This window comes from Aegilops tauschii, chromosome 1 (genome assembly GCF_002575655.3).
Source record: "Aegilops tauschii subsp. strangulata cultivar AL8/78 chromosome 1, Aet v6.0, whole genome shotgun sequence".
Lineage (NCBI taxonomy): Eukaryota > Viridiplantae > Streptophyta > Magnoliopsida > Poales > Poaceae > Aegilops > Aegilops tauschii.
The window spans coordinates 54261434-54289085 of record NC_053035.3 but is presented as its reverse complement, the minus strand read 5'-3'; the positions used below and the strand labels follow the sequence as shown (position 1 = coordinate 54289085).

Sequence of the window (27652 nt, the reverse complement as noted above, 5' to 3'; positions counted from 1 at the left end):
GCGAAGGCAAATATAATAAAGAAGAGACCCGGGGCCGTAGATTTCACTAGTGGCTTCTCTCGAGAAGAATAGCAAACGGTGGGTAAACGAATTACTGTTGGGCAATTGATAGAACTTTAAATAATCATGACGATATCCAAGCAATGATCATTATATAGGCATCACGTCCAAGATTAGTAGACCAACTTCTGCCTGCATCTACTACTATTACTCCACACATCGACCGCTATCCAGCATGCATCTAGTGTATTAAGTTCATGGAGAAATGGAGTAATACAATGAGAACGATGACATGATGTAGACAAGATCTATTTATGTAGAAATAGACCCCATCTTGTTATTCCTAATAGCAATGATACATACGTCTCAGTTTCCCTTTTGTCACTGGGATCAAGCACCGTAAAATCGAACTCATTACAAAGCATCTCTTCCCATTGCAAGATAAATAGATCAAGTTGACCAAACAAAACCCAAATATCGGAGAAGAAATACGAGGCTATAAGCAATCATGCATACAAGAGATAAAAAAAGACTCAAAATAACTTTCATGGATAAAAAGATAGATCTGATCATAAACTCAAAGTTCATCGGATCCCAACAAACACACCACAAAAAGAGTTACATCATATGGATCTCCAAGAGACCATTGTATTGAGAATCAAAAGAGAGAGAGGAAGCCATCTAGCTACTAACTATGGACCCGTAGGTCTACAAAGAACTACTCACGCATCATCGGAGAGGCACCAATGGGCATGATGAACCCCTTCGTGATGGTGTCTAGATTGGATCTGATGGTTCTGGAACTTGCGGCGGCTGAAATTGATTTTCGTCGACTCCCCTAGGGTTTTTGGAATATTGGGGTATTTATAGAGCAAAGAGGTGGTGCGGGAGGCCATCGAGGTGGGCACAACCCACCAGGGCGCCTGGGCCTCCAGGCATGCCCTGGTGTCTTGTGCTCACCTCAGGCTCCCTCTTCGGTACTTCTTTGGCCCACTCGATGTCTTCTGGTCCAAAAAAATCCACAAAAGTTTCCCTGCGTTTGAACTCCGTTTGATATTGATTTCTTGCGAGTAAAAAACATGCAGAAAACAGCAAGTGGCACTGGGCACTATGTCAATAGGTTAGTACCAAAAATTATATAAAATGACTATAAAATGATTGTAAAACATCCAAGAATGATAATATAACAGCATGGAACAATCAAAAATTATAGATACGTTGGAGACGTATCATCGTCGCCGTCCTTCTAGGCCCCATGTGTCATCGTCTTGGGGCTGACAGAATCACAACACTGCATGTGCTATTTAGTAAAAAAAAGTGATTATGTGTAGTCTTGTTAGTCTGATAGCCGATAAACCCTTAAAAACACTATTAATACGCAGTCTATGACAGGTTACCGTAAATAGCATGTTTGGCATTTAACGCGTCGGTCGACTATGTCCTGATATTGCATTAAATGCGACGTGAGAAGGTTTATTTTGCCTCACAAAGTTGCTTGCGCCCGAGGTAGCCATGCCCAGAGGCTTTGGTCGTGCTCGGGTCCTGTTAGTGTTCGGGAATGCATCAAGGCGCTTCTACTTTTTCGTAACTCTGTCAGATGTCGTGCTCGAGGCACCATCCATTTTCTGGTTGTTCCTATCACACATACGATGTTCGGGGCACACATTCCCTTGGTGCTTGGGACACCTACTCCTTTGGTGCTCGGGGCAACCAAACCTTCAATCCCTTTGTGTCTTCCCGGTGACTTAACTTTTTTTATGTAGATAGATCTTTGGGAGGTCCACTCTAGCAGACTTAGAGAATCCATGAATTTCTCTTTTACATTACGTCGATAATGTTGTTTTTTGTTTTGAGCGAACGAGTAGAACAAGAAAACGAAAGTACCAATTTGATTTAAATTATTTTAAGTAACTCGTATTTTTTGTGTGACATAGGTTAAGATTATAAAATATAATAATATAAAATAGAGGGCATGGAGAAAAAATATATAATAAAGGACCCGAAGAAGAAGTTGATAACAACTCGACACGACACTTATCTTGGGACGGAGAGAGTACTGTATTTTTTTTTCGGGGAAAGGGGATCTGCTGGAAACTGGAGATGCTCTGAGATCGCCGCCGCTCCTCTCCGAGTCTGGGCCACCTATGCTGCGCGCCGCCGCGAACCCTCCCCTGGGGTGAGGCCGGAGCTTCGCCGGAGGAAGTCCGCGCCGCGCCTCCCTCGTCGCTCGTCTCGTCCGCGCAAGACTTTGGTGGGTCTGCGTTCTCAAACCCTAGGTGCTGCTAGTACGAAGGCTGCGGCTTCGCACCCTCGTGTTGGAGTTTCTGGTCGCCACCCCAAGGTCGAGCCGTCGCCAACGTTCTCTCTGATTGGTACATCCCTGCCCCCTTCTCCATATTTTTCTGTTCCATCAGACCATGGCCTAGGTTTAGGGTAAGAGGACCCAAATCCCCTTCTGAAGATAAGGGTTTTCCAGACTGCACTTGTTCTTGATTGGAAATTGTTCCCCTGAAGAACAATGTATGATGTCCTGGTTTAATAAAAGTTGAAATCCAAGCGAAATTCCTGTTTTTCACTTGACTGGCATCTCTATTTTCTTGTGCTGACGCACAATTGCAGTCTCTTACATCGATACTCTGTTTTGGTCCTTTTTGTTAGTTGCGACTTCTGTCATGAGATGACTAACCTCTTGTCAACCATCTAGCATCCAATGCTGACAATTGCTCCGCACCTCATCCTATACACATCATCTAGATATTTGATTTGATGTACATAAATAAATGCTGAATTCGTAAGGACAAATTACTGTGCAATAGCCCCAAAGTTATGCTACCTAGTGAGTAACTGTTACCTGGAGTACTTAGTCTTGGCATTTTTTTTCACACTTACAGGCATAAAGCCATGGATAGGGAACGGAAGGAGCTGAGGAAGAGGAGGACATCGGGCCATTTGAGGTATCCTGAACTTAAGAGGCAGAAGCAACGTAACCCTTATGTTGCTGCTAGATCTACCTCTCCCGACTGCAATTTCTGGGACAACAGACAAAAGGAGCTATATGATCAGTACTGTCATGAGAAGAAAGTGTTTAAGCATAGATTTGTGGAGTGGTCAGATATAGCTGATGCTGAAACATGCCCTTTTGATTTGTCCAGTAAGTATGAGGATCTTGGTCTCAAAGGTCTAACCAGCAACAATTCATCTTGGGTTTGGAATGAAGAGGTCGTGAGACAGTTTTATGGCACCCTTTACGTTGATCCTGATCGCAGGGAAATGCATTTCATGGTAGGCTCACAGCATTGTTTTGCTACCAAGGAAGATCTTGAAAAGGCCTTGCTAATTGAGCCTAGAGCTGACAGCCTTGTTTTGCACACATGGGATGATTTTGATGTTTATTCTCTCTTTCGAGTACCTAATCCTGACATTGGTCTAGTTAGAGATCTTAAAACTGAAGTTGATCTCATCCAAAAGATAAATCGACATACAATTTTTCCTAAATCAGGAAATCGAGGTGGATGCACCACCATGCTTCTCAAGCTTGCCTATGCCATTTACCACAGAAAGCAGTTTGACATTGCTCATTTCCTCCTCAGTGAGATGTGCGAGGCCATTGATACTGTAAATCATGCACTGCCATATGCACCTCTTATATTCTGTCTTCTTCGCCATCTGAAGTGTGACCTTACAAACATTGATACCAAATGCTGCCTCAAGAAGTACTCCCTGCACCTTGCAAGCTTGAATCGTGAACAACGTGCTGCCTCAGCTGAGCATGAAGTTATAGAGGTGCAGCACCAGCAGCCCATGTCCTATTCTCATCAGCCACCGCAACCAGTTAATCCTGAACCAGTTAATCCTGATTCAACGGTTGCCAGCAATGCTCAACTTTCAAAACTGATAGAGGGGTTGCACGAGAAAGTTGTGAAAGGATTCGAGGCAATTGAGAAGCGACTTTACACAATGGAGGTTCTCTTCTCAGTCTTATCTTCAGAAGTTAGTGAGATGAAAGCTTGTATGCTTGATCCTTGTCATGCGCTGAACGACGACAAACAAAAAAGGGCACAAACTGAAGCTCATCAAGGTGGCGATGGTCCTTCTGCAGCAGCTGATCCATAGCTTCCCTACCTGTCTTGCTGGACTTGGCTAACTTTCTTATGTCAGCAGAAGAGTTTATGTTGTACCCTGTTTTCGGTAGTAAAATCTATGCTATATTTTATTGTAGTGACAGGAAACTAGTACTTCTGGTGATATATCTTGAGCTACCCTGTTTTTGGTTTGTTTTTGTGGTTATAATTTTTTTGTTGTAGTGACAGGGGCGTTACTTCTGCTGGTAAATTTAATAAACTAGATGATACCCCGCGCGTTGCTGCGGGAGTCGGTTGCAATATATTTCAATGAGATTTAACTGTGTGGAATATAAATGTTTATAGATTGATAACATGTGAACCAAAATTAAAAATACATACGACTTGCTATATTTGATTATGTATAGTTGTAAAATATTTATTGAATATAAATAGAATAATAGAATGGAAAAAAATTCCCCATGCATTGTAGAATGTGGTGGTTTTTTTTTCTCATGCATGGTGGCATGTTGAGCTGGGCATTATCCCATTCATAATTGTATGGTGATGTGGCATGCTTGCATGTTGAGATAAATAAGTTAGTGGGGATAACTCTCTTAGGTATATAAGATAAAATGAGGAGAGTTTGATTGATAAGAGAACTGGAGAAAGCACAGCGAGTACAAGGGAACTTCCGAGTACAAGTAGCACTTCCACAACCTAGTAGGGTTAATCTTATCAATGCTGAGCTTAATCCAGATGAAGTCACTTACATTTTAAGACTAAGCTAGGTCAAACTAGCCCTCAGGAGTGCTCACGGATGCCCTTTATTTATTTATTTGTGGGCAATTATTTTTGTTTCTGAACTTTGCTTGCTAACTCATATTCTGCTCAGTTAATGGATGCCCTTAGGAATGTTGCTTGATGTTTGATTGCACAGTTACTACAACTACTGATAGAGCTCAGATTCTGCTAGCTGCCCAATCTATGGACGGCAATCTTAGGTCGGTAGCGGAAGGCGATCTGAAGCTGTTCCAGGAGCAGAATCTTCCCAACTTTCCCTCTCCCTATCAGTAGAGATGTCAAGTGATGAAAGGCCACCAGAGTCTAGAACGGTTGCTGGTATTATCCTTAAGAATTCGTTGGACACAACGGATTCTGCAAAGAAAGAGCTGCTGATTCAACAGAGGGTCACCCTGGATCCATCTGTCAAAGTCAAAGATTAAGGAGTCATTGTTCAGAACACTAGAATTTTTAATGCCTTATGCGAGGCAGGCCTCATCACAAGTCATTTCAAAGGTTGCATCCATTGAGACCTCATTGCCAAATTACTGGGCAACATGGCGCAGCACGGCGCATCTGCTGCAGTGCAGCAAGGAACACTAGAGGTGCTGGGGTATGTCTGCGAGGCTCCTGAGCACTTGGAGCAGGATCAGGTGCCTGCTGTTGTTCAGTGAAGTGAATCAGGCAGAGCTAAGTGTTGAAGTCTGTCTTTGCAGCAGTTAAAGTTCTATATAACACTCTTGATTTTGCTGAAAGCAACTTTGCAAAAGTTATGGAGAGGAGCTATATAGTGAAAGTAATTTGTGATACTGTTGTATCTTAAGATGTGGAGATCAGGCATACAGCTTTTGAACTGCGAGCGCTGTCAAAGGAGATGAGGAATCAGTTGCAGTTCAAGCTATTGAGTTCTGGAAAACTGTTTGTGATTAAGAGTTTAAACTCCAAGAAGAGTACGAGGTATCTGATGATGCGTACTCTAGTGTAATTTAATGCTTTATTGAAAAGGCCATCCCTTCACTTGTTCCAATGCTGCTCGAAACTCTGTTGAATCAAGAGGGTTATCATGAGCACGCTGACAATGTGCGGAACATTTCCATGAGTGGTGCAAAGTGCCTTGGCCTCATCGCTAGAACTGTTGGTGATGCAATTGTCCCTCTTGTGATGCCATTTGTTAAGGTTAACATCACAAACCTGGTTTGGCATTATCGCGAGGCAGCTACTTTTGCATTTAGCTCTATCCTTGAAGGTCCCTCTGTTGAGAAGCCTACCCCCCTGGTGCAGGCTAGACTTGATTTCTTGGTCAACTCAATGAAAGATCCAAACAACCAGGTAAAAGTCTCCACCATGTGGACCCTTCGGTGGATGTTTGAGCTTTTGCATTCTCCAGCCAGTGGAACTCCAGTTATAACAAATGCAAACCTCCCTCCTATCATGACTGTTGCTGGAGAGTAGTAAGATGTTTCAAATGTGGCCAAGAATGTCTGTGGAGCCATATGTTGTTTTGTCCAAGGTTATGAAGATGCTGGGTCAAGCTCATCTGTGCTTACACCCTATCTTCCTAATGTCATCGCTGTGCTCCTTTGTGCTTCAGATCGTGCTGGTGCTACCCATTTGAGGCTTCACACGTCTGCTTTTGAAGTGTCGAATGAGGTTATGAGAGAACATAGCTGAAACTTCGAGCATTATAGGCCAGCTATGTCAGGGGATCATGAAAAGACTGAACCTGACATTTTTAACTCCAAATACTCTCGCCTGGTGACAGGGAGAAGCAGAGTGATCTACAGGCTTTGTTGTGTGGTGTACTGCAGGTCATCATCCAGAAATTGAGCAACTCTGATGTGATGTCCGTAATTTCCCAGACTGCTGATCAATTGATGTTTCTATTTCCCTGTGTCTTTGCTTGCCCCAGTTCTACTGTACATGAAAAAGCAACGCTTGCCATCTGTGAAGTTGCTTATGGCATTCGTGAAGCAGGCTTGCAGAATTAGGAAGAATACCAAATATGCTCCATTTCTGTATGGGTGATGGGTGATATTTGCCGTGCCATTGAAGATAAAATTCGGCCTTTCTGTGATTGCAGTATGACTGTTCTTTTCAAGGATCTTGCAAGTTCAATGCTTCACCGGTCTGTCAGACCTCCAATTTTCTCATGCTTTGGAGACATTGCTCTTGCTATTGGCGAGAATGTCGAGAAATACCTGCAATATGCCATGCCAGTGCTTCAAGGAGCTGCTGAGCTTGTTGTTTTGGATCAAAGCAACGAAGATACGATTGTTCACCATAACCAGCTGAGACATGGAATATTTGAGGCTTACTCCGGCATACTGCATGGTATGAAGGAAAAGCTCAGCTGATGCTACCTTATGCAAGCCATCTATTTCAGTTCACGGAAGCTGTCTACAAAGACCCAAGCAGGTGCACATTGTTCTCGCTGCTTTCTTTTCGTTATACGGGTATTGTGTTTTCCCCCCTCATCATTATATTTATGTGTCAGGGATGAGAGTGTGACAAAGGCTGCGGTTGCGGCCCTGGGTGATCTTGCAGACATGCTTGGTCTGATACTCTGATCTCGAAAGATTTGTTCAAGATCCACCCCTTCCATATTGAGCTCTTGAGCGAGTGCCTTAATTCCGACAACGAAGTCAGGGAAATCGCATTGTCCCAGGGGTTGATAACTGCTAACCGGAGCAGAGCTTTCTTAACACGAGAGATATTTTCCTTTCTCTGCTGTAACGAAGGTTTCTTTTGTGGATATATATGCCAAGTCCGTTTGCCACGGATGTATGAAAAGCTAACATATATGTACCAGTGTCAGTGGTAGGATCCTTGTCGTAGGCTTCTTTTTGCGTTTTGTGTCAGACTGTCGAGTCGTTATGCATCATACTTGACAGGGGTGGATGGTGGCATGTAGGTCATGAACAACTAATTAACCTGATTAACGTTGTCCTTGACTCGTTGAATCATCTGTGCTGCTGAGGTTACTGCTCGTCTTGTTGCTTTGCATATGTCAGGTGCTCATCCAGTGCAACACTATCAAGATGTGTTTTCTTTGTGAGAAATTTAAAGTGCGATGCTCTAACTGAATCCTTGGCGGTGTTATGATTTCAACATCGTTCAAAATTACGCTGCGCCGTCAGTATTAAGTAAAGATGGGGCATAACTAGTGTGAGATCTGGGCCCATTGGATGTACTTCATGTGGTGCAGATTGGTTGAGGCGTGGTTCCAGCCACTTTGTAGGTGATATTAGAACATTCTGTTCAATATGTCAAGGGAGACACGGTTAGTAGCAAGTATAATCTGTTTCCAACAGACAACTTGTGTATTCCACCTTGTACTGCTAGAGTTTTTGTTTGAGTTGATTCTCTAATTTTGGAGCTTGCCATCAGGTACTGTATCAAGATATTTCCATCTCATTGTGGTGCTTACAATTCTTGATGCAATCAATTCATGCATGTTAACATTCAGTCATGCTTCAGTCTCATAAGCACTCATGTTAGTCCAGTAATTTGCACTGCCTTGACACCGGATCCAGTTCGTGATATGTGACACAATCTGATTTTTTTCATAGGAAAGCAGAGAAAGAAGGCAAGTGGATTTTAATCTTTTGTTGATATGGCAGTGAAACTGACGACAATATTGTTCTTCTTAATGGAGGAAACTAGCGCCACCTCATCCTCGACACACTTGACATGCCCAACCAATGTGCATAGTGTACCAACCATCTCAGGTGAACTGTTGGCATCGAGAGTGCTAATCTCTCTGGTTCTTCATGACAATATGTTATCTTCACATCTGTCAGAATAAAATAAAATGGAAGGGTGATAGTAACTGTTATGAAGTGAAGCCTGGATTTATCTCCATTTTGCACGTTGACCTGTCGAAGCACACGAATAATTGTGCTGGATGGAGGATTATCTGGAATTTCTCCATGATGCATTTCAAAGGGATTTGCTACTAAAACTTATAAATGAGTAAGTGTTTACTATGAATTTCTCCATCTTTTCTTCCAGTTTCTATCTCTAGCAGCAATAATCTTTTCTTTTCCTTAGCTCGTATCTATTCTCTTGTTCAGAAAGAAGTCTATTCTCAAAACTGTTCCTCTCTTTACTGGAACGGCTGCCAAAATAAATGAATGGTAGCAGCTCAGATAGTCGTAATTTTGCAAGCGAAGCAAGCTTAACTTTAATAGATCACCGTAGCAGCCCAACAGCGAAACAAAGCGCATCAATGCTTCTATTATTATAGTATATCCAAACACATACGGAGTAATCACTTACAAGACATTGCGATAATCCGAAGTTCAAACTATCCAGAAATGTGGCAAAATTCTATGCGCTCGTCAACTGAAGATCGAGATAGCTGCTTTGTTGATGTCGATGGTTCCTGTTCGAGATTATCCCAAGTTCAACTCTCTAAGTTGACTATCCTTGTAATATACTATATAATATATATCCAAACACATAATACAAGAGTAGTCACCCACAAAACACTGCGATAGTCAGAAGTTTAAACTGTGCAGTAATGTGGAATCTCCAACTTCTATGTGCTCTGCAATCAAAGATCGCTTGTCTTTCATTCTCTAGACCAAGTCAGTAGCTAGTCATGTGCTGGTGTACCAAGTCCCCCTTTTCAAAGAGAAGATGCATGTGGTGTACCAGAAATACGGTAGAGCTTACAAGTAGATGAAATAATGTACTCCACATGTGGGATGTGTCTACATCAACCTGTCTATCAAATATTGTATTCCACGTCATAATCTTTGTGACAATGTCAACGTAACTGACATCAGTACAGCTCATCTATGATTATTTAGTGTGCAAATTGTGAAGATAGCGGAGGATGCAATTTTTTTCCCAAAACGGAGGCAAAAGATTTCCCTTGCCTATTAGTTTAGCAAAAGAGAGTTGCTTAGTTAATTAGCGGAAAACCGGACTAAAACTGTCATAAACCGCCAAGCGGCACATACATGAGACGCCACTCACACTAAAAAAATGAGGGCCTCGTCAAGATACCACTTCGACATCATCCGCAACAAGTCATTGCTCTCCCTAATCACCGAGCAAGCGACTCCGACTTTGTCGAAGATGAACTTCGACCCAACCCTCACTATGGAGGCCGTGTGAAAGCACAAGAAGACCCGTGCCAGACCTAGCCACCCGCACCGAGGGTAGTGCAGCTCCGCTCTGATGGAGAGCTCTAAAAGGAGAACTATGCACGGTTGGGGCCGTAGAAGATTACTGAGCAGACGGACTATTGCCTGTCCAGTCACTACAAGGCCCCGCCGCCACAACTTCGACTTTACCGTAAGAAAACAACTCGAGGTAATCCCATGGACATGCCGGAGAAGAGCCGACTACCGCAACCATTGCCACACCTCCGACTTTGCTCGCCTCTGCCATCGTTGTCACAGAAGCCTCCACATCAACACCGACGCCTTCCCCTAGTCCCACTTGCCGATCCCGAGCTCCAAGGACGAAGCCCTCGAGAGGGGAAACAACGACAAGGCGCCGCAATCTCTCGATAACACATGATCTAGGGTTTCCCCTGGAGCCGGATCCATGTGGGAGGTATGCAGCAACAACGCAACAATGCCTCCAAGAAGGTCTACGACGCCTGTAGCCGCCGCCATCATGGGTCACAGACCCAATGCCATGACAAGGTCTTCACCCAAGCTCCCAACAAGCCCAACCCGCACATGAACTTATCCGGCCATATATTTGACCATGCAAGTTTAATTAATATAGTCATGCAAGTTGAATTGCAAGATTTGACTTTGCAGGAAACGGAACATGAACTTATCCAGACATATATTAAAAATAATAATCAACACCATCTACAATATATTACTCTCTTCGGACCAAGAGTTCCCCTCGCATTTTTCGGCCTAACATTAGTTACCAATTTAATCAATAAAATACTCCCTCCGTCCGAAAAAGCTTGTCTATCTTGATGCTAAATACATCCATTTGAGGGACAAGCTATTTCAGACGGAGAGAGTATAGTTATAATAGATTCTCTGAGTCGCCTACGAGATACTGTGTCGTGGCAAAATCGGCACAACATTTGTGAGCACCTTCGAGATACTCAGCCGACAAAACATTTTGAGATTGATAAAATCACCACAAACGTCTCATAGCTAGTGGACGGGAACGTCTTCTTTCACTGAACGAACATCTTGAGAAAGGCTAAAATAAATCAAGAAACATGCGACAGCCAATGTCAAGTCTAAGACTTCAACCTTGCTGGGCTGGTTCCACCACAAGGAACCTAACCATCCGAGCTACGCTCAGTTCACCCTTACTAGCTTTGTTAGTTGCACAAATATTTTAAATGATAATGTGGTAGGTAGTATTTTTTGTATTTTAGGAATAAATAACAACTGAAAATGAAGGTGCAAGTACAAGTTGTTGAAAGTGTTTTCTTATGCTAATATTTTAAGAATAAATAAAAATGGTACTACATTGACAACGCAGTTTTACTGGCGCTAGGGTGCTGTCATTGCATCATTTTCAGACTATGTACTCTATACTGATCACATGCAGTCTGGTTGAAGAAAAATGAATATGGGCGACGTCGGCTGCTAGCTGGATCAATGAAAACCCAGAGAATTAGAAAATGAAATGGATTGCTGGGCTTCTTCCGTCAGTCGAAGCACGGATGGTTGACTCCGTGGCCAGTGGCTACTACATCTACAAGTACTCGTCCAACTGACACTAGCGTTGAGCTGTCTCCAGCCCCGGCCTTGCAGAATCGCCTCTTAGTCAAACCAGAGCTCTGCACGCAGTTGAATATGCCAGGAGGGGGAGGAGCTCTGGCGGTGGACGGCGCCGTCGCCGGCGCGGCCTCCGGCTACAGCAGCGAGATCACGTTCACAGTGGTGATGAGCTGCCTCATGGCGGCCTCCGGGGGGCTCATTTTCGGCTACGACATCAGTATTACAGGTCAGTCAGCGCCGTGATAAACTTCCTCTGCTCTGCTGGTTAGTTCTTCCTCTTCTTGCCGAGACGCTTAGTAAGGAAATGAATATGATCATGTTTAGAAACAGCTAGCGTAGTATGTTACTCCCTCGGTAAAGAAATATAAGAGCGTTTAGAACATTCTAAACGCTCTTATATTTCTTTACGGAGGGAGTATCTGACAAGTACTGTAGTAAGTAATATGCTTTGTGAGAGCTAATAACTCCTGTGAATCCGGCCAAAAACGAATCATGGAAGATCTTCTTCTAGTTGTTTTCACTGAGATCCAGTCGAGGGTCCAGCTGACTTTTAGTACTACTTGATTGTGAGTCATACATCCACCCGCAAAAAAAAGGAAAAAAAGAAAAAGAGAGAGTCATACATCGTGTTGATTGTGAGTCATCTAGTCGAAAGTCGAGGTTCTTCTTCTAGTACCTAGTACTGTACTTGATTGTGAGTCATACATCGTGTTGAATGGGTATGGGATATCTGTCTTGATTGTCTTTGGACCTTTCGAGTTGATGGAGGCATGGCAGAAGGTTTTTCATCTTTATTTATTTGTAGCAGAGAGAGACGACGAGTTATATATATGACGTCGTTTTAGCGGTCAAGAACAGGACATCTTGGCATCTTGTCCTGTCAAGTTACAAACTGAACTATTGGTGATATATTATAAATTGATGTGTGGACATTGATTGATGAAGATGGAGCTATTGCGTAGTTTGATGATCAAGTGGTTAACAACAAGTTACTCACGAGGTAAAATTTAATTTCAGGTGGGTTGACGCAGATGCGGTCGTTCTTGGAGGCCTTCTTCCCGGAGATCATCGAGAAGATGGACAACGCGCAGCAGGACGCCTACTGCATCTTCGACAGCCAGGTGCTCACCACCTTCGTCTCCTCGCTCTACCTCGCTGGCGTCTTCGCCTGCCTGGTCGCCGGTCACGTCACGAGGAAGGTGGGGAGGAGGAACTCCATGCTCATCGGCGCCTCGTTCTTCCTAGTCGGCGCCATCCTCAACTGCGCCGCCGTCAACATCTACATGCTCGTCATTGGCCGCATCTTCCTCGGCTTCGCCGTTGGCTTCACCAACCAGGTGAGGCCGTCCGTCAGCAAATTGATACTCCCTCCGCATTTTTCTAAAAGTCAAACCTCACAAACTTTGACTAAATTTTTAGAGAAAAACATTTATCTAGAATCCAAACATATATCAGTAGTTTAATCATAAGATGTACGTATTTACATATTTTACATATCTTGTATCGTAGATATATAAACTTGGTCAACATTTGCTAGGTTACATTTAAAAAAAAATCTATATGAACTACTTCCTCCGTTCCTAAATATAAGTCTTTTTAGACATTTCAAATGAAATACAACATACGGATGTATGTAAACATATTTGAGAGTGTAGATTCATTCATTTTGCTCCGTATGTAGTCACTTAGTAGAATCTCTAGAAAGACTTATATTTGGGAACGGAGGGAGTACATTATGGTCGAGGGGAGGGAGTACCACCTCATGTGCTTGCTCCATCCATTCGTGTGCTTGCTCCATCCAGTTCATCAATCGTAAAATAATTCTTGTGAGATTTTTGCAGTCCGCACCTGTGTACTTGGCGGAGATCGCGCCGGCGCGGTGGCGCGGGGCGTTCACGAGCATCTTCCACTTCTTCCTCAATGTGGGGATGTTCGTGGCCGACCTGGTCAACTACCGTGCCAACACAATCCCAGGGTGGGGCTGGCGCCTCTCCCTCGGCGTTGGCATCATCCCGGCCGTCGTCATCCTCGTAGGAGCCGTCTTCATCCCGGACTCACCCAACAGCCTCGTGTTGCGCGGGAAAGTCGACGAGGCCCGCCACTCACTGCGTCGGATCCGCGGGCCGGCCGCTGACGTTGACGTCGAGCTCAAGGACATCATGCGCGCCGCGGAGGAGGGCGGCCGACACAAATCCGGTGCGTTTCGACGCATCCTGCTGCGCGAGTACCGGCCCCACCTGGTCATGGCGATCTTCATCCCGCTCTTCTTCGAGCTGACGGGTATGATCGTGGTCACGCTCTTCGCGCCGCTCCTCTTCTTCACCATCGGGTTCACGAGCCAGAAGGCCATTCTCGGCTCCATCATCACCGACGTCGTCAGCCTGGCGTCCATCTCCGTGGCCGCGCTCTCTGTCGACCGCTTCGGCCGCCGCTTCCTCTTCAAGCTGGGCGGCGGCGTCCTGCTCGTGTGCCTGGTAGGGATGACGTGGATCTTCGGCGCGGAGCTGGGCACCAACGGCGGGAAGGCGATGCCGAGGCCCTACGCGGTGGCCGTGGTGGCGTTGGTGTGCCTCTTCGTGGCTGGGTTCGGCATCTCCTGGGGGCCGCTCAAGTGGATCATCCCCAGCGAGATCTTCCCGCTCGAGGTGAGGTCCGCGGGGCAGAGCATGAGCGAATCCATCTCGCTCACGCTCACCTTCGTGCAGACGCAGTCCTTCCTCGCCATGCTTTGCAGCTTCAAGTATGGCTCCTTCGCCTACAACGCCGCTTGGGTCGTCGTCATGACGGCATTCATCATCGCCTTCCTTCCAGAGACCAAGGGCGTGCCCATAGAGGCCATGGGCGCGGTCTGGGCACGCCATTGGTACTGGAAGCGCTTCGTCAAACCGGCACCGGAGCCAACGCCCACACCCGACAAACATGCCGACGGGTCGCTTGAAATGTAAGAGGCCTTGGCGTGGTTTGACTTGTCCAGCTGTAATATACTGTACCAACTTTTTTTTTGAGGGAGTAACAACACCAACTCTGGTTACTAGACTTCCACAACAAGTAGTGTGTGCGTTTATTCAAGGAGAAAATGTACAGTAGCATCAATTGTCAAAGGTTGATGGCCCTTCGTTTTCACGTGGTCTATTTTCGAAAAAGGAATACGGTAGAAGCTGTTAACCAGAGGTGTACTTATCATAGTATAGTGACAGTATTGGTGTGGTACAACACTTTGAAGATGTACATATAAGTGTTTTTATACTATTTCACTTGTGCCTCATGGTAAAGTTTGGAAAACAAATGTGCATGCTGAGTTTGTTTTATTCCCTGCTGTTTCTTTTGTGGACACAGTTGCACATTCTCATTCTACCCAGTAGATTATCATAGGTAGTGGATAAAAGAAACGTCTATGCCAAAGTCTCTATCACATGCTAAACCATTAAATCAAGTTGCTTTCTAATTCACGCAGGCGCACGTGAGGGTTTGAGCGTGCTTCTCACTCTCGTGTGTTAGCGGCCTATGTGCGACAACCCATATCATTTTTCATATCATACTCTTGTCATTGTGGGACCTCCTAATTCCCGCATAGAGCGATGGAGGCCGAGCAAATGAACAGCCTTATGCGGCTGCCCACCTGCACGGCTTTGGGCCGGCCCACTGCCGGTTCGGGGTTCTTTTTTCTTGTTTATTTCTATCCTTTTTCTGTTTTTGCTTTTCTTTTTTAGCGAAAACTTGAAATTCGAATGATTTGCAAGAAAAATTGAAACAATTCCAATAATTCCAAAAAACTTCATGATCATATAAATATCCATGAATTCTGAAAATTGTTCGCAATTCTGAAAAATATTCGTGAGTTCAAAAACTGTTTGAAAATTTTAGAAAATGTTAAGGAATTCAAAAAATATTCAGGAATTTTAGGAATTGTGAATTTCAAAAAATTCAACGGAACCAAAAACTGTTCATGAATTAAAAAAATCATGAATTCTTAAAAGGTTCACGACCTCCAAAATATGTTCGTGAATTCTATCATATTATGAATTTCAATAAGAATAAAAAAATTTAAAAATATTCACAAATTTCAAAAAGTATTTGCTAATTAAAAATAACTTCAAGAAATAAAAAGGCTTGCAAATTCAAAAAAATTTCTCGGATTTCAAAAAATGATCACGAATTTGGAAACTTGGTCACAAATTCCAAAAATGATCTTCATGAGCTAAAAAATCATTCACGAGTTTAAAAAAACATGAGTTCGATAAATGTTTTCAAAATTCCAAAAATAATATCAAATTTGGAAATTATTCCGGATATAAAAACTTACAAATTTGAAATTTGTTCATGAATTTGAAAATAGTTTTGAAATTTTGAAATGTCCATGAATTAAAAAATTGGCCACGATTCTTAAAAAAATACATGAGTTTTTTAAAAAATTCGCTGATTTGAAGAGAGAAAAAAGGAAGTTCACAAACAAGAACAAAAAGAAACGCGCTGTCAACCTTCATAAAAAATTGCACGAGTTTTTAAAATAGTCACTGATTTGAAAAAAAGCAAAAACAAACAAACAGCGGAAACACGACGAGGATGCGTGTTTAGTCGTTATCCTTGCGTAGTAGCTATATCTCGCAAGGGAGCTCCTATATAGCGTGTTAAGCACCGGTTCACCTTCTTGGCGCCCACACGAGCGATCAACTGGGCCGACTCCTTAAAAGCACGACGCTCATCCTTTCCCGATCACACTCCCTAAAAAAAATCCGCTCTCGATCACACTCCCTATGTGTGGTAAACAACTTCTAATGAAAATCCACTTGTAATGATTTAGGTCCTTAACTAGACTTTGGAAAAGTACATAATCCCCCAAAAAACATGTTACTACTACCTCTGTACCATAATATGTGTTATTTTAGCAGTTCAATTGCTAAATATGGTACAGAGGGAGTACTATTATCAATTTCCAACAAAGCAATCTCGATTTGCTCGAGAAAACTAAAACAGAACATAAGATACAGGCATGCTAGAAACAACTTGTTTTACTGTTCTATTTTTCTGCAAAAGGAAAGGTAAAAATGCACGGTTGTTCTCACAAAATATGGTGCCCAGCTCATAATAACACGTAGTAAGATAACATCACCCTGGAACGAGCGGCAGACCCAGCCACTGACATAGCGGTCCCACAGCAGATGGTCTAGCACACCTCTCTAGCAATCGCGTAAAAAATGTTTCTTAAACTGCAGCGTTCCAGCTCATAATCACACGTAAGATACCAGATCCGAAGGCACCAAATCAGCGGCAGACCCAGCCACTGACAAGCCGGCCCCACAGCGGTGGTTTACTGTACCTCTCTACCAATCGCGTAACAATCATCTGGGCAGCGTCCCGTTTCCGTTTCTTCCAGAACACGGTATATACCGAGACGAGACCGTTGAGCTTGCGCCGCGGAGACGGGCCCCACAACCACCGCCGCGGCAAAGCCAAACCCCTCCCGCCCCCCTCCCCCTCCCCCATCCCCACGCCGTCGCCCGCCAACTGCTCGGCGGAATGCTGCACGCGCCGCCGCCGCTGGAGGCGGCCGGGTCGCCCGTCGCGCATAACCGCTGCCTCCTCCGCGACCTCGGCGGCCATGGCGCGGTGCTGGCCGACCCCTCCGCGCTCTACGACGCCGACGCGGCCACCACCCGGTTCCTCCTCGAGAGGATTCTGCGGGAGAGCGGCACCGCGCGCCGCCTCCTGACTTCCTCGTCCTCTCCGGGGTCCTCGTCGACGGACGCAGTGGACACCGACTCGAAGGAGCCCGAGGACCCGCGGATTCCGCCCCTGGCCTCCTTCCTGTCTCAGGCACGAAGGATCGCGCCGACCGCGCCTCCGCAGCTAGCGGTCCAGGCACTTCGCCCGCCACCGCTCTCAACCAGCCCCTCGAATCAACGGAGCAAGTCCCCGCCAGCCGCCTGTCTGCTCTTCTCGGGCCGAATGGTCGCGTCCTGATCGTGGCCAATCGTCTCCCCGTCACGGCCAAGCGCCACCCGGTTAAGAAGTGGGAATATCCAAGCAGCTCTGGCGGTCTCGTCAGCGCCCTGCAAGGTAATCCCCCTGATCGAGAACCCCCACCTCTTTTTTCTGGCGATGCGATATGCTCTGAGCTAGGTTGCCAGCATACGGATACGGTGATATGGTGATACGTTCGTATATTCTGTTGTCATATATAAATCATCATTGATATGACCCCTGCACGCTAGTTTTCTGCTGTATCTGAGCTTCGTAGGCTGTGAGTCCCCTCATGATGTTGTTTTTCTGGCATTATATATGATGTGATCTGAGCCCGCAGTTACAAGTGATTTTGTTTCTTGGCAATGTGATGTGCTGCGAGTCATAATTTTAAAGCAATGTTGTGAACTGTGATGCCGTAGGTCTTAAAGATGTGCAGATGATGTGGGTCGGCTGGCCTGGCGTCAGCGTCCCCAATGAGACCGGTCAAACAGTAATCACCGAGGAACTATTCAAGCGGGTTGGTTAAATTCTCACAAACCCATGTAGTCTTTGACGTTGTTGATGGTAAGTGGAGATTTGGCTGGGTTAACCAACATTGTTATTGTTTTTTAAGAGGTGTGTACCTGTGTTCCTGGATGAGGAGTTGATGGACCAGTACTACAGCGGGTATTGCAACAAAATTCTCTGGCCACTCTTCCATTACTTGGGGCTCCCGCAAGAGTACAAGATCAATAAGGAAAAAGACATCAAGTCGCAGTTCGAAGCGTATACTCAAGCAAATCAGATGTTCGCAGAGACAGTGTGCAAAATTTATAAGGAAGGAGATATCATATGGTGCCATGACTACCATCTGATGTGCCTTCCCAAGTTGCTGAAGCAGTATAATATCAACATGAAGGTAGGCTGGTTCCTGCACACGCCATTTCCCTCATCCGAGATGTACCGGGCACTGCCAAACCGTGCGGAGTTGTTGGAGGCGGTGCTTAAAGCTGACTTAGTGGGGTGAGTTCACTCTACTTCCTAAATTTTGTTGCTACTCAAATCCAGGCCTTAGCTGCAGTCTTTTTTGTTGTTTTCTTCATTGTTTCATTCTCTTTTGTGCTGTCTTCTCTACTAGAGATTGCCACACACACCACCAAGCCTCAACTTGTTTTTGTGGGTGTGTGTGTGGTTCCTACTTGGTTTCTCGCTAGCCTACGTCAACTTGTTTGGAATAAAGGCTTTGCTGTTGTACATGGTCTCAAATTGTTTGCTGTTAGCATTTGCAAATGTTGAGCTTATATATCATAATGTCATGTGTATATGCTACAACTACGGAAACTCTCTGCACCTCAAATTTAGGAAGCATCTAACACTCCTTCCACGAGCACAGTTCTGACACACAGTATTGGAAGTGTGTCAGCAGTTTAGCACCCATCAGAACAGCAAGGGAGCAGCCCAAGTACACAGCAACCCAAGGGAGAAAAGGAAACACAACCTGTGTTGTTTGGGTTATGGAGAGCCACCGGTTCCTTCCTAGCAGATCAGCTTCCACATAAGTCCAGTCGGGTGGTGCTGCAGTCCCCACTCCTGCCTGCAAGGCGGTGTAGATACCCTCCGGAGGATGATTTGTTATTGTTTGCTCCTAGTTAGGATACAATGTAGTGCTTTGGGGATTTTTTCCATGTCTCTCCACCAGGTAGAGCACATCTCTTTATAACCAGGTTTTCCACACAATCAAAATGCATGTGTAGCAGTTGTTTAGAATCAGTGGGCGTGCATTGGTCCGCACTAAGTTATCTTTTCCTGTAGCAACATTGTTCTCTTCTCTGTTCTCCAACCTTTCCAGCCCTGCCAGCAGCTCTTCTGTACAGTGTCTCTACGGAATGCCTGGGCACACATGACACCTGCTGATTCCTAGGCAAGCTAGATGCTAAGCACTGACAACACACAATTTATGCCTATTACTTTTTTGAACCTTGTGATTTAATCCCATTATAATTTGTTGGAAGTATCAGCTCTCTATAGCATGGGCCGTTTCATGTGCAGTGATGTTTCCTTTTTCAGGTTTCATGCGTATGATTATGCAAGGCATTTTGTGAGTGCTTGCATTAGCCTGCTTGGGCTTGAGGGTTGCCTTGATGGCATTCAGTTTGACGGAAGGATTGTCAAGGTGGATGCTGTACGTATGGAAACTTGTAATTTCTATTTTTATCATCTTATCTGAAATTTTCAAAATGATATTCAGTCTTGTTAATACAACAACATTATGTATACACTCATTTCCTTGTTCATCATGATATCTGAATCTTATCACCATTTAGAAGATTTGAAATTATTTGTTTATGCATGCAAGAATTGGTTCTGTTTTATACTCACTTTGCTAAAATATCTAGTTTCCAATTGGGATAGACGCTCAGCGTTTTACAAAAGCATTGGAGGGTCCCAAAGTGAAAGAGAAAATTACCGAATTCAAGAAACTTTTTGCTGGCCGAAAGGTATGAACATATTTTCTATGTATCATCTCCTTAGTTAGCTTTTTGATTTTGCTTGGTCAATCATATACGCATCTGGATTCTCAACATTTTACGTTATTTCATTCGTTTTCATTTGCTAATGTGATAAGTAATACTTGGTGTGGACCGGCTAGACATGATTAAAGGATTCCTGCAAAAGTTGTTGGCCTTTGAGAAATTTCTTGAGAAAAATGAGGAACTGGATTCTGAATACAAAGTGGTTCTACTGCAGATTGCAGTGCCAACCAGAAGTGACGTACCCGAATGTAAGATTCATTTCTATGGTTTTATAATTTTTTGCTTCCTTCTATGCAAATAACTCATATAGTGGACATGCAGAATATTTACTTACTTGAATGGGTTTATAATTTAATACAATAATGTGATATCATGCTTCAGAAATAATATACCTTCTACTAGCTGAAGTAATGAAACTCCCAAATTTGTTGCTGACACTTGTGAATGAAATAGAAGATGCGCTAATGCTTGAAGTGTTGTGTCCAGAACATAAATTTCTGCACAATTGGGTTCCTTAGAAAATTTCAAAGTATTATTCTTAGTAATCATTGAACGCATATTACTATCTATAATTAGGTTATTCTCTACTTTTTATTGACAAAATGAAAATGCCTCATTAAGATTTAAGGGTCCCTAGTCCCAAGATAATAAGAAGCTTACATGCATATTTTTGTTCTCTTATTTTTAAACGAACAGTCTAATACACACAGACAGTCGGCCATTCTTGAATTTTGCATCCGCAAGTGGAGTTTGCACTCATTGACTATTGATTAGTAGAATCCTACCAGTTCAGTATTAAAAAAAGCATGTGATTTAACATTTAGGTATATGATGGTCTATATAGGTAGTTTCTAAATCGGATAGAGATATGGTATAAGAAATAGACTATTAAGTAACTCTAAATGAATTGTTGATCCGATAAAGAATCAAACTTGTTTAAATGTTCCAGCTATTCTCTATTTCCTTGTTCTGCTAGCATGTACCATTAGGCGATTACAAGAAATCGTTTCTGTCGAGAACACTCATGGAGTCATGGTATCCAATCCTAAATGGGATTACATATTTTATTGACTGTAATTCATATGTTAACATTTGAAAAAAAAACTATAGTAACAATGCTTCCATTTCGACTAGCTATGCTTAAGCTAATGGTGTTTTCTGGTTTGTTAATGTTTTATGTGCTCACTTGAGCAGATCGGAAGCTAGCAAGTCAAGTGCATGAACTGGTTGCACGTGTAAATGGTCGATTCGGAACACTGAAAGCAACTCCTATTCTACACCTGGTTCGCCCCCTTCCCCTATGCACACAAATTTTATATTTTGGTTAGTACTAATGAATGTTTGTATTGAAATGCATTTTAATCATCACTACTACAATAGAGATGTTAATTCTGGTATGTTGTGTATTATGATTTGTGAGAGAAATTCTGATGTTGCCTATATTTTCAGGATCAAACCGTCGATTTTGATTCATTGTGTGCTCTTTATGCAATCACTGGTACCATTTCCTGTGAATAAGTCCTCTGTGTTTATCACTTCTACTATTATGGTCTACTTTTTTAATTGTGAGTCCGTTCTGTGTTGCTCAGATGTAGCTCTGATAACATCACTGAGAGATGGAATGAATCTTGTAAGCTATGAATACGTTGCCTGTCAAGAATCAAATAAAGGTGTTCTGATACTGAGTGAGGTAAGCTGTTTTTGACCTGGCCGATATTTGTAGGTATCTCGTGGTGCTGACGTGGTTACTATATATTTGGATGTTGCACATTTCCCTTTTTTCTTAAATATGGTGTCAATGTTACATGAATTGCTGTTATTCTTATTTTCAGTTTGCAGGGGCAGCGCAATCTCTTGGGGCTGGTGCTATTATTGTAAACCCATGGGATATCGTGGAAGTAGCAGACGCAATAAAACGTGCTTTGGATATGCCAACTGAAGAAAGGGAGAAGAACCACAGGCATAATTATGAACTTGTGTCAAGACACACCGCACAAGACTGGGCCGAAAACTATGTCTGGTGAGGAGCTGATGCTTTACAATCTGGTGTTGAGTTTGGGAGACTAGTATTTATCAGATGACTGGGTTTCTTTTTGGCCATACACATAGTATTCTTACTATTGGGATTTTAACAATTATCGTATTTATTTTCCTGCAGCGACCTACATAATGCAACTAGTAAAGCTCCGCTACCAGCAATACACACTGCCGTGCTCCCTATTGGAGAAGCAGCTGCACAATATGGACAATCCAACAATCGTTTGCTCATATTGGTAATGGTGCACCATTTCTCTTTTATGTCCTCACTATAAATTTACTTGCTACGGTTTTTGGCCGGTTTCCCTCATAAACAGGGTCAATTTGTTTATGTTTTTGATCCGGTTTCCCTTATAAACTGGATCAGCCAAAGCTTAAGGGGTGACTCTTGGCTTTGTCAGCTTTTTGAGCAATATATTCAGGCGGGGAACCCCTCCCCCCGTGACTGTTCATTTTTTTTTTTGAACTTGCTTGCACTATTATTTGCTTGAAAACTTTCTTATACCGGCAACTTTTTCAATTCAAAAGAACCTCTGAATAAACATGTTTAATGTTGTCATATGTGTTGCACCCGTCATCTTCTATCAACAGTAATTGAAGGCTTACACTGCGCCTTATTTATTTAGAGTACACATGTGTGTCTGTCTGGGTGGGTAAGTGTATGCCCATGCTACATGATGCCTTGGGCCCCACACACAATTCCTGGTGCGTGCAGTAGACGCTCATGGTTAAATGAACATGTGGTTTTGCAACTTGGGCTTACTATTGGAATAAAATCGAGACATGGCGAGACCTGTTCATTTTTTGTTTGAAATTAAGCTGAAGCCACACTTCTAGAAATTATTCAAAATAACAGAGGGTGACTCACTATAAATTAGTTTTTACAAGGTTTGTAGATAGGTTTAGCTGGATACCCTCATTTTATTTCCTTTCAATAAGAAAGCTTATAATATGTTCCTGGGTGTAGCCACAAGTTCCCCTTCCCCTATGTCAAATTAGATACGTGGAACTGTTCTGCTCAGGAAAGAGAAGTGCACAAAATTGTTTAGTGGTATCTCACTTGTGAACAAAGAAAGATGATACTGATTAATTGATCTTGGATGCCTAGTCATTTTTGTGATGAGTTCCTCAGATTATGATTCATGTTTGTTCCATCGTCCAATAACTTCTTTTGCACTCTGGTATAACATATTTTACTCCATGGCGCTAACAACTTTGTTGCTTTACAGGGTTTCAATGCAACATTGACTGGTCAGATCCAATTTGTAGAGGGAAGGACTGACATTGAACTCAAGTTGAACCCTGAGTTAAAGCAACCACTGAAAACACTTTGTGATAATGAGAATACAACTGTCGTTGTTGTCAGTGGATATGGCAGAAGTATTCTTGATGAAGTAACCTCTTACTATTCATATATGTTACATACATACTATATATAGTCAAACCTCTATTTGAAAATGACTCCCATTTCCTTTGTGTAGAATTTTGCAGACTATAAATTGTGGTTAGCGGCAGAGAATGGGATGTTCTTAAGGCAACCTGGTGAAGAATGGATAACCATGAGATATGAACAGGAGGAAATCAGTTGGGCTGGCAGTGTAAAGGTGCATCTACATGGTGAACTGTGATCTGTTATTGCAATATCTGGTTTACCCTCCTGACGCATGCTGGTATTTTTTCCAGAAAGTGTTTGAGTACTTCACCCAAAGAACCCCGAGGTCTAATTTTGAACAGCGTGAAACATCACTTGTTTGGAACTATAAGTATGCAGGTAGGTGTTGAATATACATTCTGAACACAAACGAAACGGTCCATGTTTCTAATTTTTATGTTCCACAGATGTTCAGTTTGGGAGAAATCAAGCGACAGATCTGCTGCAGCATTTGGGGGCATATTCATTATCAAATCAAAGCTCTGTTATCGTTCAAGGCAGTCGGTCAATTGAAGTTCGTCCTACGGGAGTCACCAAGGTCTGCCCTCACTTTTTTAAACAAAACATAATTGTTTTACTAGTTGCACAAGCAGATTTTTTTCCCGAAGAATGGAACATATTGGTTGTTCGCTATGTTTTGTAAACTGATCCATATTTTCTGTATATAGGAGGGAACATATTGGTCACTGGCAATGTTGTATAAACTGATCCATTTTCTTGTCCAGGGTAAAGCCGTTGATGAAATTATTCGCGAGTTAGATCTCAGAAATACCATGGCTACTCCAATCGACTATGTCTTGTGCATTGGTCATTTCCTTGCAAAGGTAATTACCGAACTGTCTTTACCGAGTTATCTTTTACGTTATCTCAGTTCAACAAAAAGACTAAAATAGACAGCATAAAAAGTTAATATGAATATTCACAATTGGAGTCAAAGGAGTTCTAAAAAAAGAATTGAAGGCATGAGACCTATGAACTCGCCTTCAGGTTATCTTTCTTCTATGCATTGCATCAAAGAAGAGAGTACCCACTCACAAACATTTAACCGGTAAGCAGAAAGCAAACACATTTTATTTTTGAAAAAAATTAGGAAAATGTTCAACTTGATACGAAAACCATTTCTCCCATTTCTGTTGTACATTAAAGTTCAGATCCTTGCAGAACAGCAGGAACTCGAAATTGTCGTGTCACAATAACAATATACCCAATGATCCAGTAATGCAGTCCATATTCATAGACACATATTTTGCATGTATCATAGTTAGTAAATGGAATTGGTAGAAGATATAAACTTCCAGTGATATGGTATAATTTAATGTGGTAATTTTGTAATATGTATATATAATGCATGTGTCTGGCATGTTCCTAAGTCAAATACTCCCTCCGTCCCAAAATAAGTTGTCTCAACTTTAGTATGGAGGGAGGGAGTAGTACTCCCTCCGTTCCAAAATAGATGACTCAACTTTGTACTAAAGTTAGTACAAAGTTGGGTCATCTATTTTGGAACGGAGGGAGTAACCCACAATTGACAATTTAATGCATTATTATATGAAGCTTGGATGGTATGATATCCTGGGAATTCAGTGGGAACCCACTTACAGTTCACTCTTCCACTGCTTGTCATGTTATTTAGTCAGTGCCTTGATGGATTTCTACTGGAGTATAAAACATTATCTATGCTCAAACTCAAAGTTGAATGGCATTACACCGTTTTTCAGGATGAGGATATCTATACCTTACCCAGCTTTGATGTTCAACCTGGAGCAAAAAGAAAGGGGAAGGGGTGTCAAGCAGAGGATTGCTCAAGCGTCAAGTTTGACCTCAACCCTAAGAACTATTTCTCATGCACTGTTGGTAGGGAACACTCTGTAGCACAATACAATCTTGAGGGAACAAATGAAGTTGTGTCCCTACTCCAAGATCTTGCAGCAGCAGCTGCTCCAGGTAGCATGAGTGACCAACCATAGCTTGTCCATTGTTCATCTGTTTCAGAAGAAAAGGAAAGAAGATGGCGATCAGCAGATCTGAACGACCAGTCAGTTTGCCTTTTCTCATACACATGTGTACACAATTCTAGATTAGACAAAAAAGGGTAATATACTAGGAAAAAAATGATTTTTTTCGATCTAAGAATTGAAGAAGACAATGTTGGCAAGAGTTCTTCACTTTGTCAGCTTTTGTTAACCACACAAGCTCTGGTCGGTGTATGTACAGAACGTGATGCTGTAAAACGGGTAAATGATGTTACCGATGGATGGTTCTTATGCAGATTTTATTCAATTCAAAGTATTATTTCTTTATTTGTACTTTGTTAACTGTTCAGTCCTGTTGTTATGTTTCTACGTTCCTTACAAATTCAGTGCAAGTCACACATGTCTCTATAGTTAGTTTGCGTATGCATCTTTGTGTCAATATCAATTAGGCACGATGCCAGGTCGGTTTTCCATGGATGAATGAAAGGATATCAATACGGGAAAGTATGTATGATCATAGTTGGGTTGTTCTACTATCCTTTGTTTCCAAAGTTGTTATGTATCACCATTTACGGGGTGGATTCTTGCAGTGAAGTTTTGAATAGCTCAACTTTTTGTTTTGTTTTGTTTGACAAGTTGAATAGCTAAGCTTATTAATGTGTGGCATTCGTTTGCATCCATGTTGTGTTGCACTCGTTTGCTTACACTCAACCCGTTACAGCAAACTTTCCACAAAAGGAAAATAAAATCCTAAAGCTAAAGAAACCGTATCTATATAGTTAATCCGTGGTGTTGGCCCAGTGTGTAGGACATTAGGACGGGATTCTATTGCTGAAATCTGTTGAGAATATACTTCCTTCGTAAAGAAATATAAGAGCGTTTGGGAGTATCATGTAGAAGTACTATCATCGGTTATTGTTAGAAATAATCCCGTAGGATTTACTTAACAGGAACGTTAGCCTAGTCATTAGATCACCTAAGTTCTTAATGAACTGAGATATGGATTAGGATCTTACCACCAATGGAAGCAGCCATTGGTGTAGTCGATGTGAAGTCCCGTGTCTGTTTGATGCAGGCTCGGTGTAGATGCTTGCAGCGGGTAGCGGCGTCCCTCCGGGCGCTAGCGGCACTACCCTGGCACCGAAGCAAAGGTAGGAGAAGGCCTTCCCGTCGCACAACTCTCACTCAGATCGGATTAGGATGTTGGGATTTAGGAGGGCAGAGTAGATGCACGTGAACAGGTCGGATCGTGAGTGGCCAGCTGCCCCCCTCTTTATATGTGGCGATGGCGATTAGGGGACCTAAACCATGTTAGTTTGGGTCGCCCCCGATCAAGGTGCGTTAGTTGGGGTCGAGGGGGTACAAACGTTGGTTCGTGACCTCCTCCCCCTAACATAACTTATTTCTGGCTTATCCCTTTTGGTTCCTTGGACATTAGAATGTCCCAAACTTATCACCCATGACTGGCAGGTGAGGAAGAGCACTTATGCAAAAAAATTGTATTTCTTTAGTACTCTCTCAAAGTATGCCTTCTGAGATAGTCTGAATGTTCCTTTGGACCTTCTCGATGAATCTCAATGCCAAGGACATACGAGGCTTCACCGAGATCCTTCATGTCAAAATTTGAGGACAAAAATCTCTTGGTCTCATGCAACATATCTTTATCGCTGCAAGCCAATAGAATATCATCCACATATAGGACTAAAATTGTGAACCTACTGCCTTTAAATTTAAGATATATGCAGTTGTCCACTTCATTTTCTTTTAAACCAAAAGTTCTAATAATCTTGTCGAACTTGAGGTACCACTGCCTTGAATCTTGCCTCAAGCCATATATGGATTTCTTTAAACGACATGTCATATGTTCTTTTCCTTCCACTACAAAACCTTTAGGTTGAGTCATGTAAACTTCTTCGTTTAAGTCACCATTCAAAAATGCCACCTTGACATCCATTTGATGCAGCTCTAAATCACATGAGCTACAAGTGCCATGACAACTCTGAAAGAATCTTTGGCCGACACAGGTGAGAAGGTCTCCTTATAATCGACCCCTTCTATTTGTATAAAAACTTTTGCTACAAGTCTTGCTTTGAACCTTCCGACATTCCCTTTGGAATCATATTTGGTTTTGTGAAACCACTTCCAGCCTACCCTTTTGGCTCCATCAAGAACT

General features: G+C 42.8%; 3 protein-coding genes across 5 annotated transcripts; all 3 read left to right on the top strand.

Moving 5' to 3' along the window:
- Positions 1 to 2039: 2039 nt before the first annotated feature.
- On the top strand, positions 2040 to 7825 carry LOC109766190 (uncharacterized). Its single transcript, XM_020324960.4, has 3 exons — positions 2040 to 2372; positions 2892 to 7259; positions 7339 to 7825. The coding sequence occupies exon 2, from the start codon at positions 2902 to 2904 to the stop codon at positions 4111 to 4113; it is 1212 nt and encodes a 403-aa protein (XP_020180549.1). The 5' UTR covers positions 2040 to 2372; positions 2892 to 2901; the 3' UTR covers positions 4114 to 7259; positions 7339 to 7825.
- On the top strand, positions 5402 to 7198 carry LOC141027486 (importin subunit beta-1-like). The gene is made up of 4 exons (XM_073504544.1): positions 5402 to 5514; positions 5682 to 5766; positions 5850 to 6173; positions 6944 to 7198. Exons 1-4 carry the CDS (start codon positions 5402 to 5404, stop codon positions 7196 to 7198), a joined length of 777 nt encoding a protein of 258 aa, XP_073360645.1.
- Positions 7826 to 7850: 25 nt separating the features above from the next.
- Positions 7851 to 25792, top strand: LOC109766205 (sugar transport protein MST1). Of its 3 annotated transcripts, XM_073507758.1 has the most exons (23): positions 9767 to 10166; positions 10382 to 10504; positions 11492 to 11786; positions 12578 to 12897; positions 13402 to 14501; positions 16595 to 16599; positions 17408 to 17617; positions 17944 to 18041; positions 18138 to 18526; positions 19571 to 19685; positions 19900 to 20001; positions 20195 to 20285; positions 21232 to 21320; positions 21487 to 21535; positions 21627 to 21727; positions 21870 to 22057; positions 22196 to 22310; positions 23304 to 23468; positions 23556 to 23678; positions 23758 to 23845; positions 23914 to 24044; positions 24232 to 24330; positions 25225 to 25792. In XM_073507758.1, exons 1-23 carry the CDS (start codon positions 10032 to 10034, stop codon positions 25471 to 25473), a joined length of 4380 nt encoding a protein of 1459 aa, XP_073363859.1. In that variant the 5' UTR covers positions 9767 to 10031; the 3' UTR covers positions 25474 to 25792. The 3 variants fall into 3 exon arrangements, with proteins under 3 accessions (XP_020180548.1, XP_073363858.1, XP_073363859.1); XM_073507757.1 differs by lacking the exons at positions 9767 to 10166; positions 10382 to 10504; positions 16595 to 16599; ... (15 more) ...; positions 24232 to 24330; positions 25225 to 25792 and adding exons at positions 8413 to 8572; positions 8645 to 8816 and having other exon boundaries at positions 11388 to 11786; positions 13402 to 14809; XM_020324959.4 differs by lacking the exons at positions 9767 to 10166; positions 10382 to 10504; positions 16595 to 16599; ... (15 more) ...; positions 24232 to 24330; positions 25225 to 25792 and adding an exon at positions 7851 to 8816 and having other exon boundaries at positions 11388 to 11786; positions 13402 to 14809.
- Positions 25793 to 27652: the final 1860 nt, after the last annotated feature.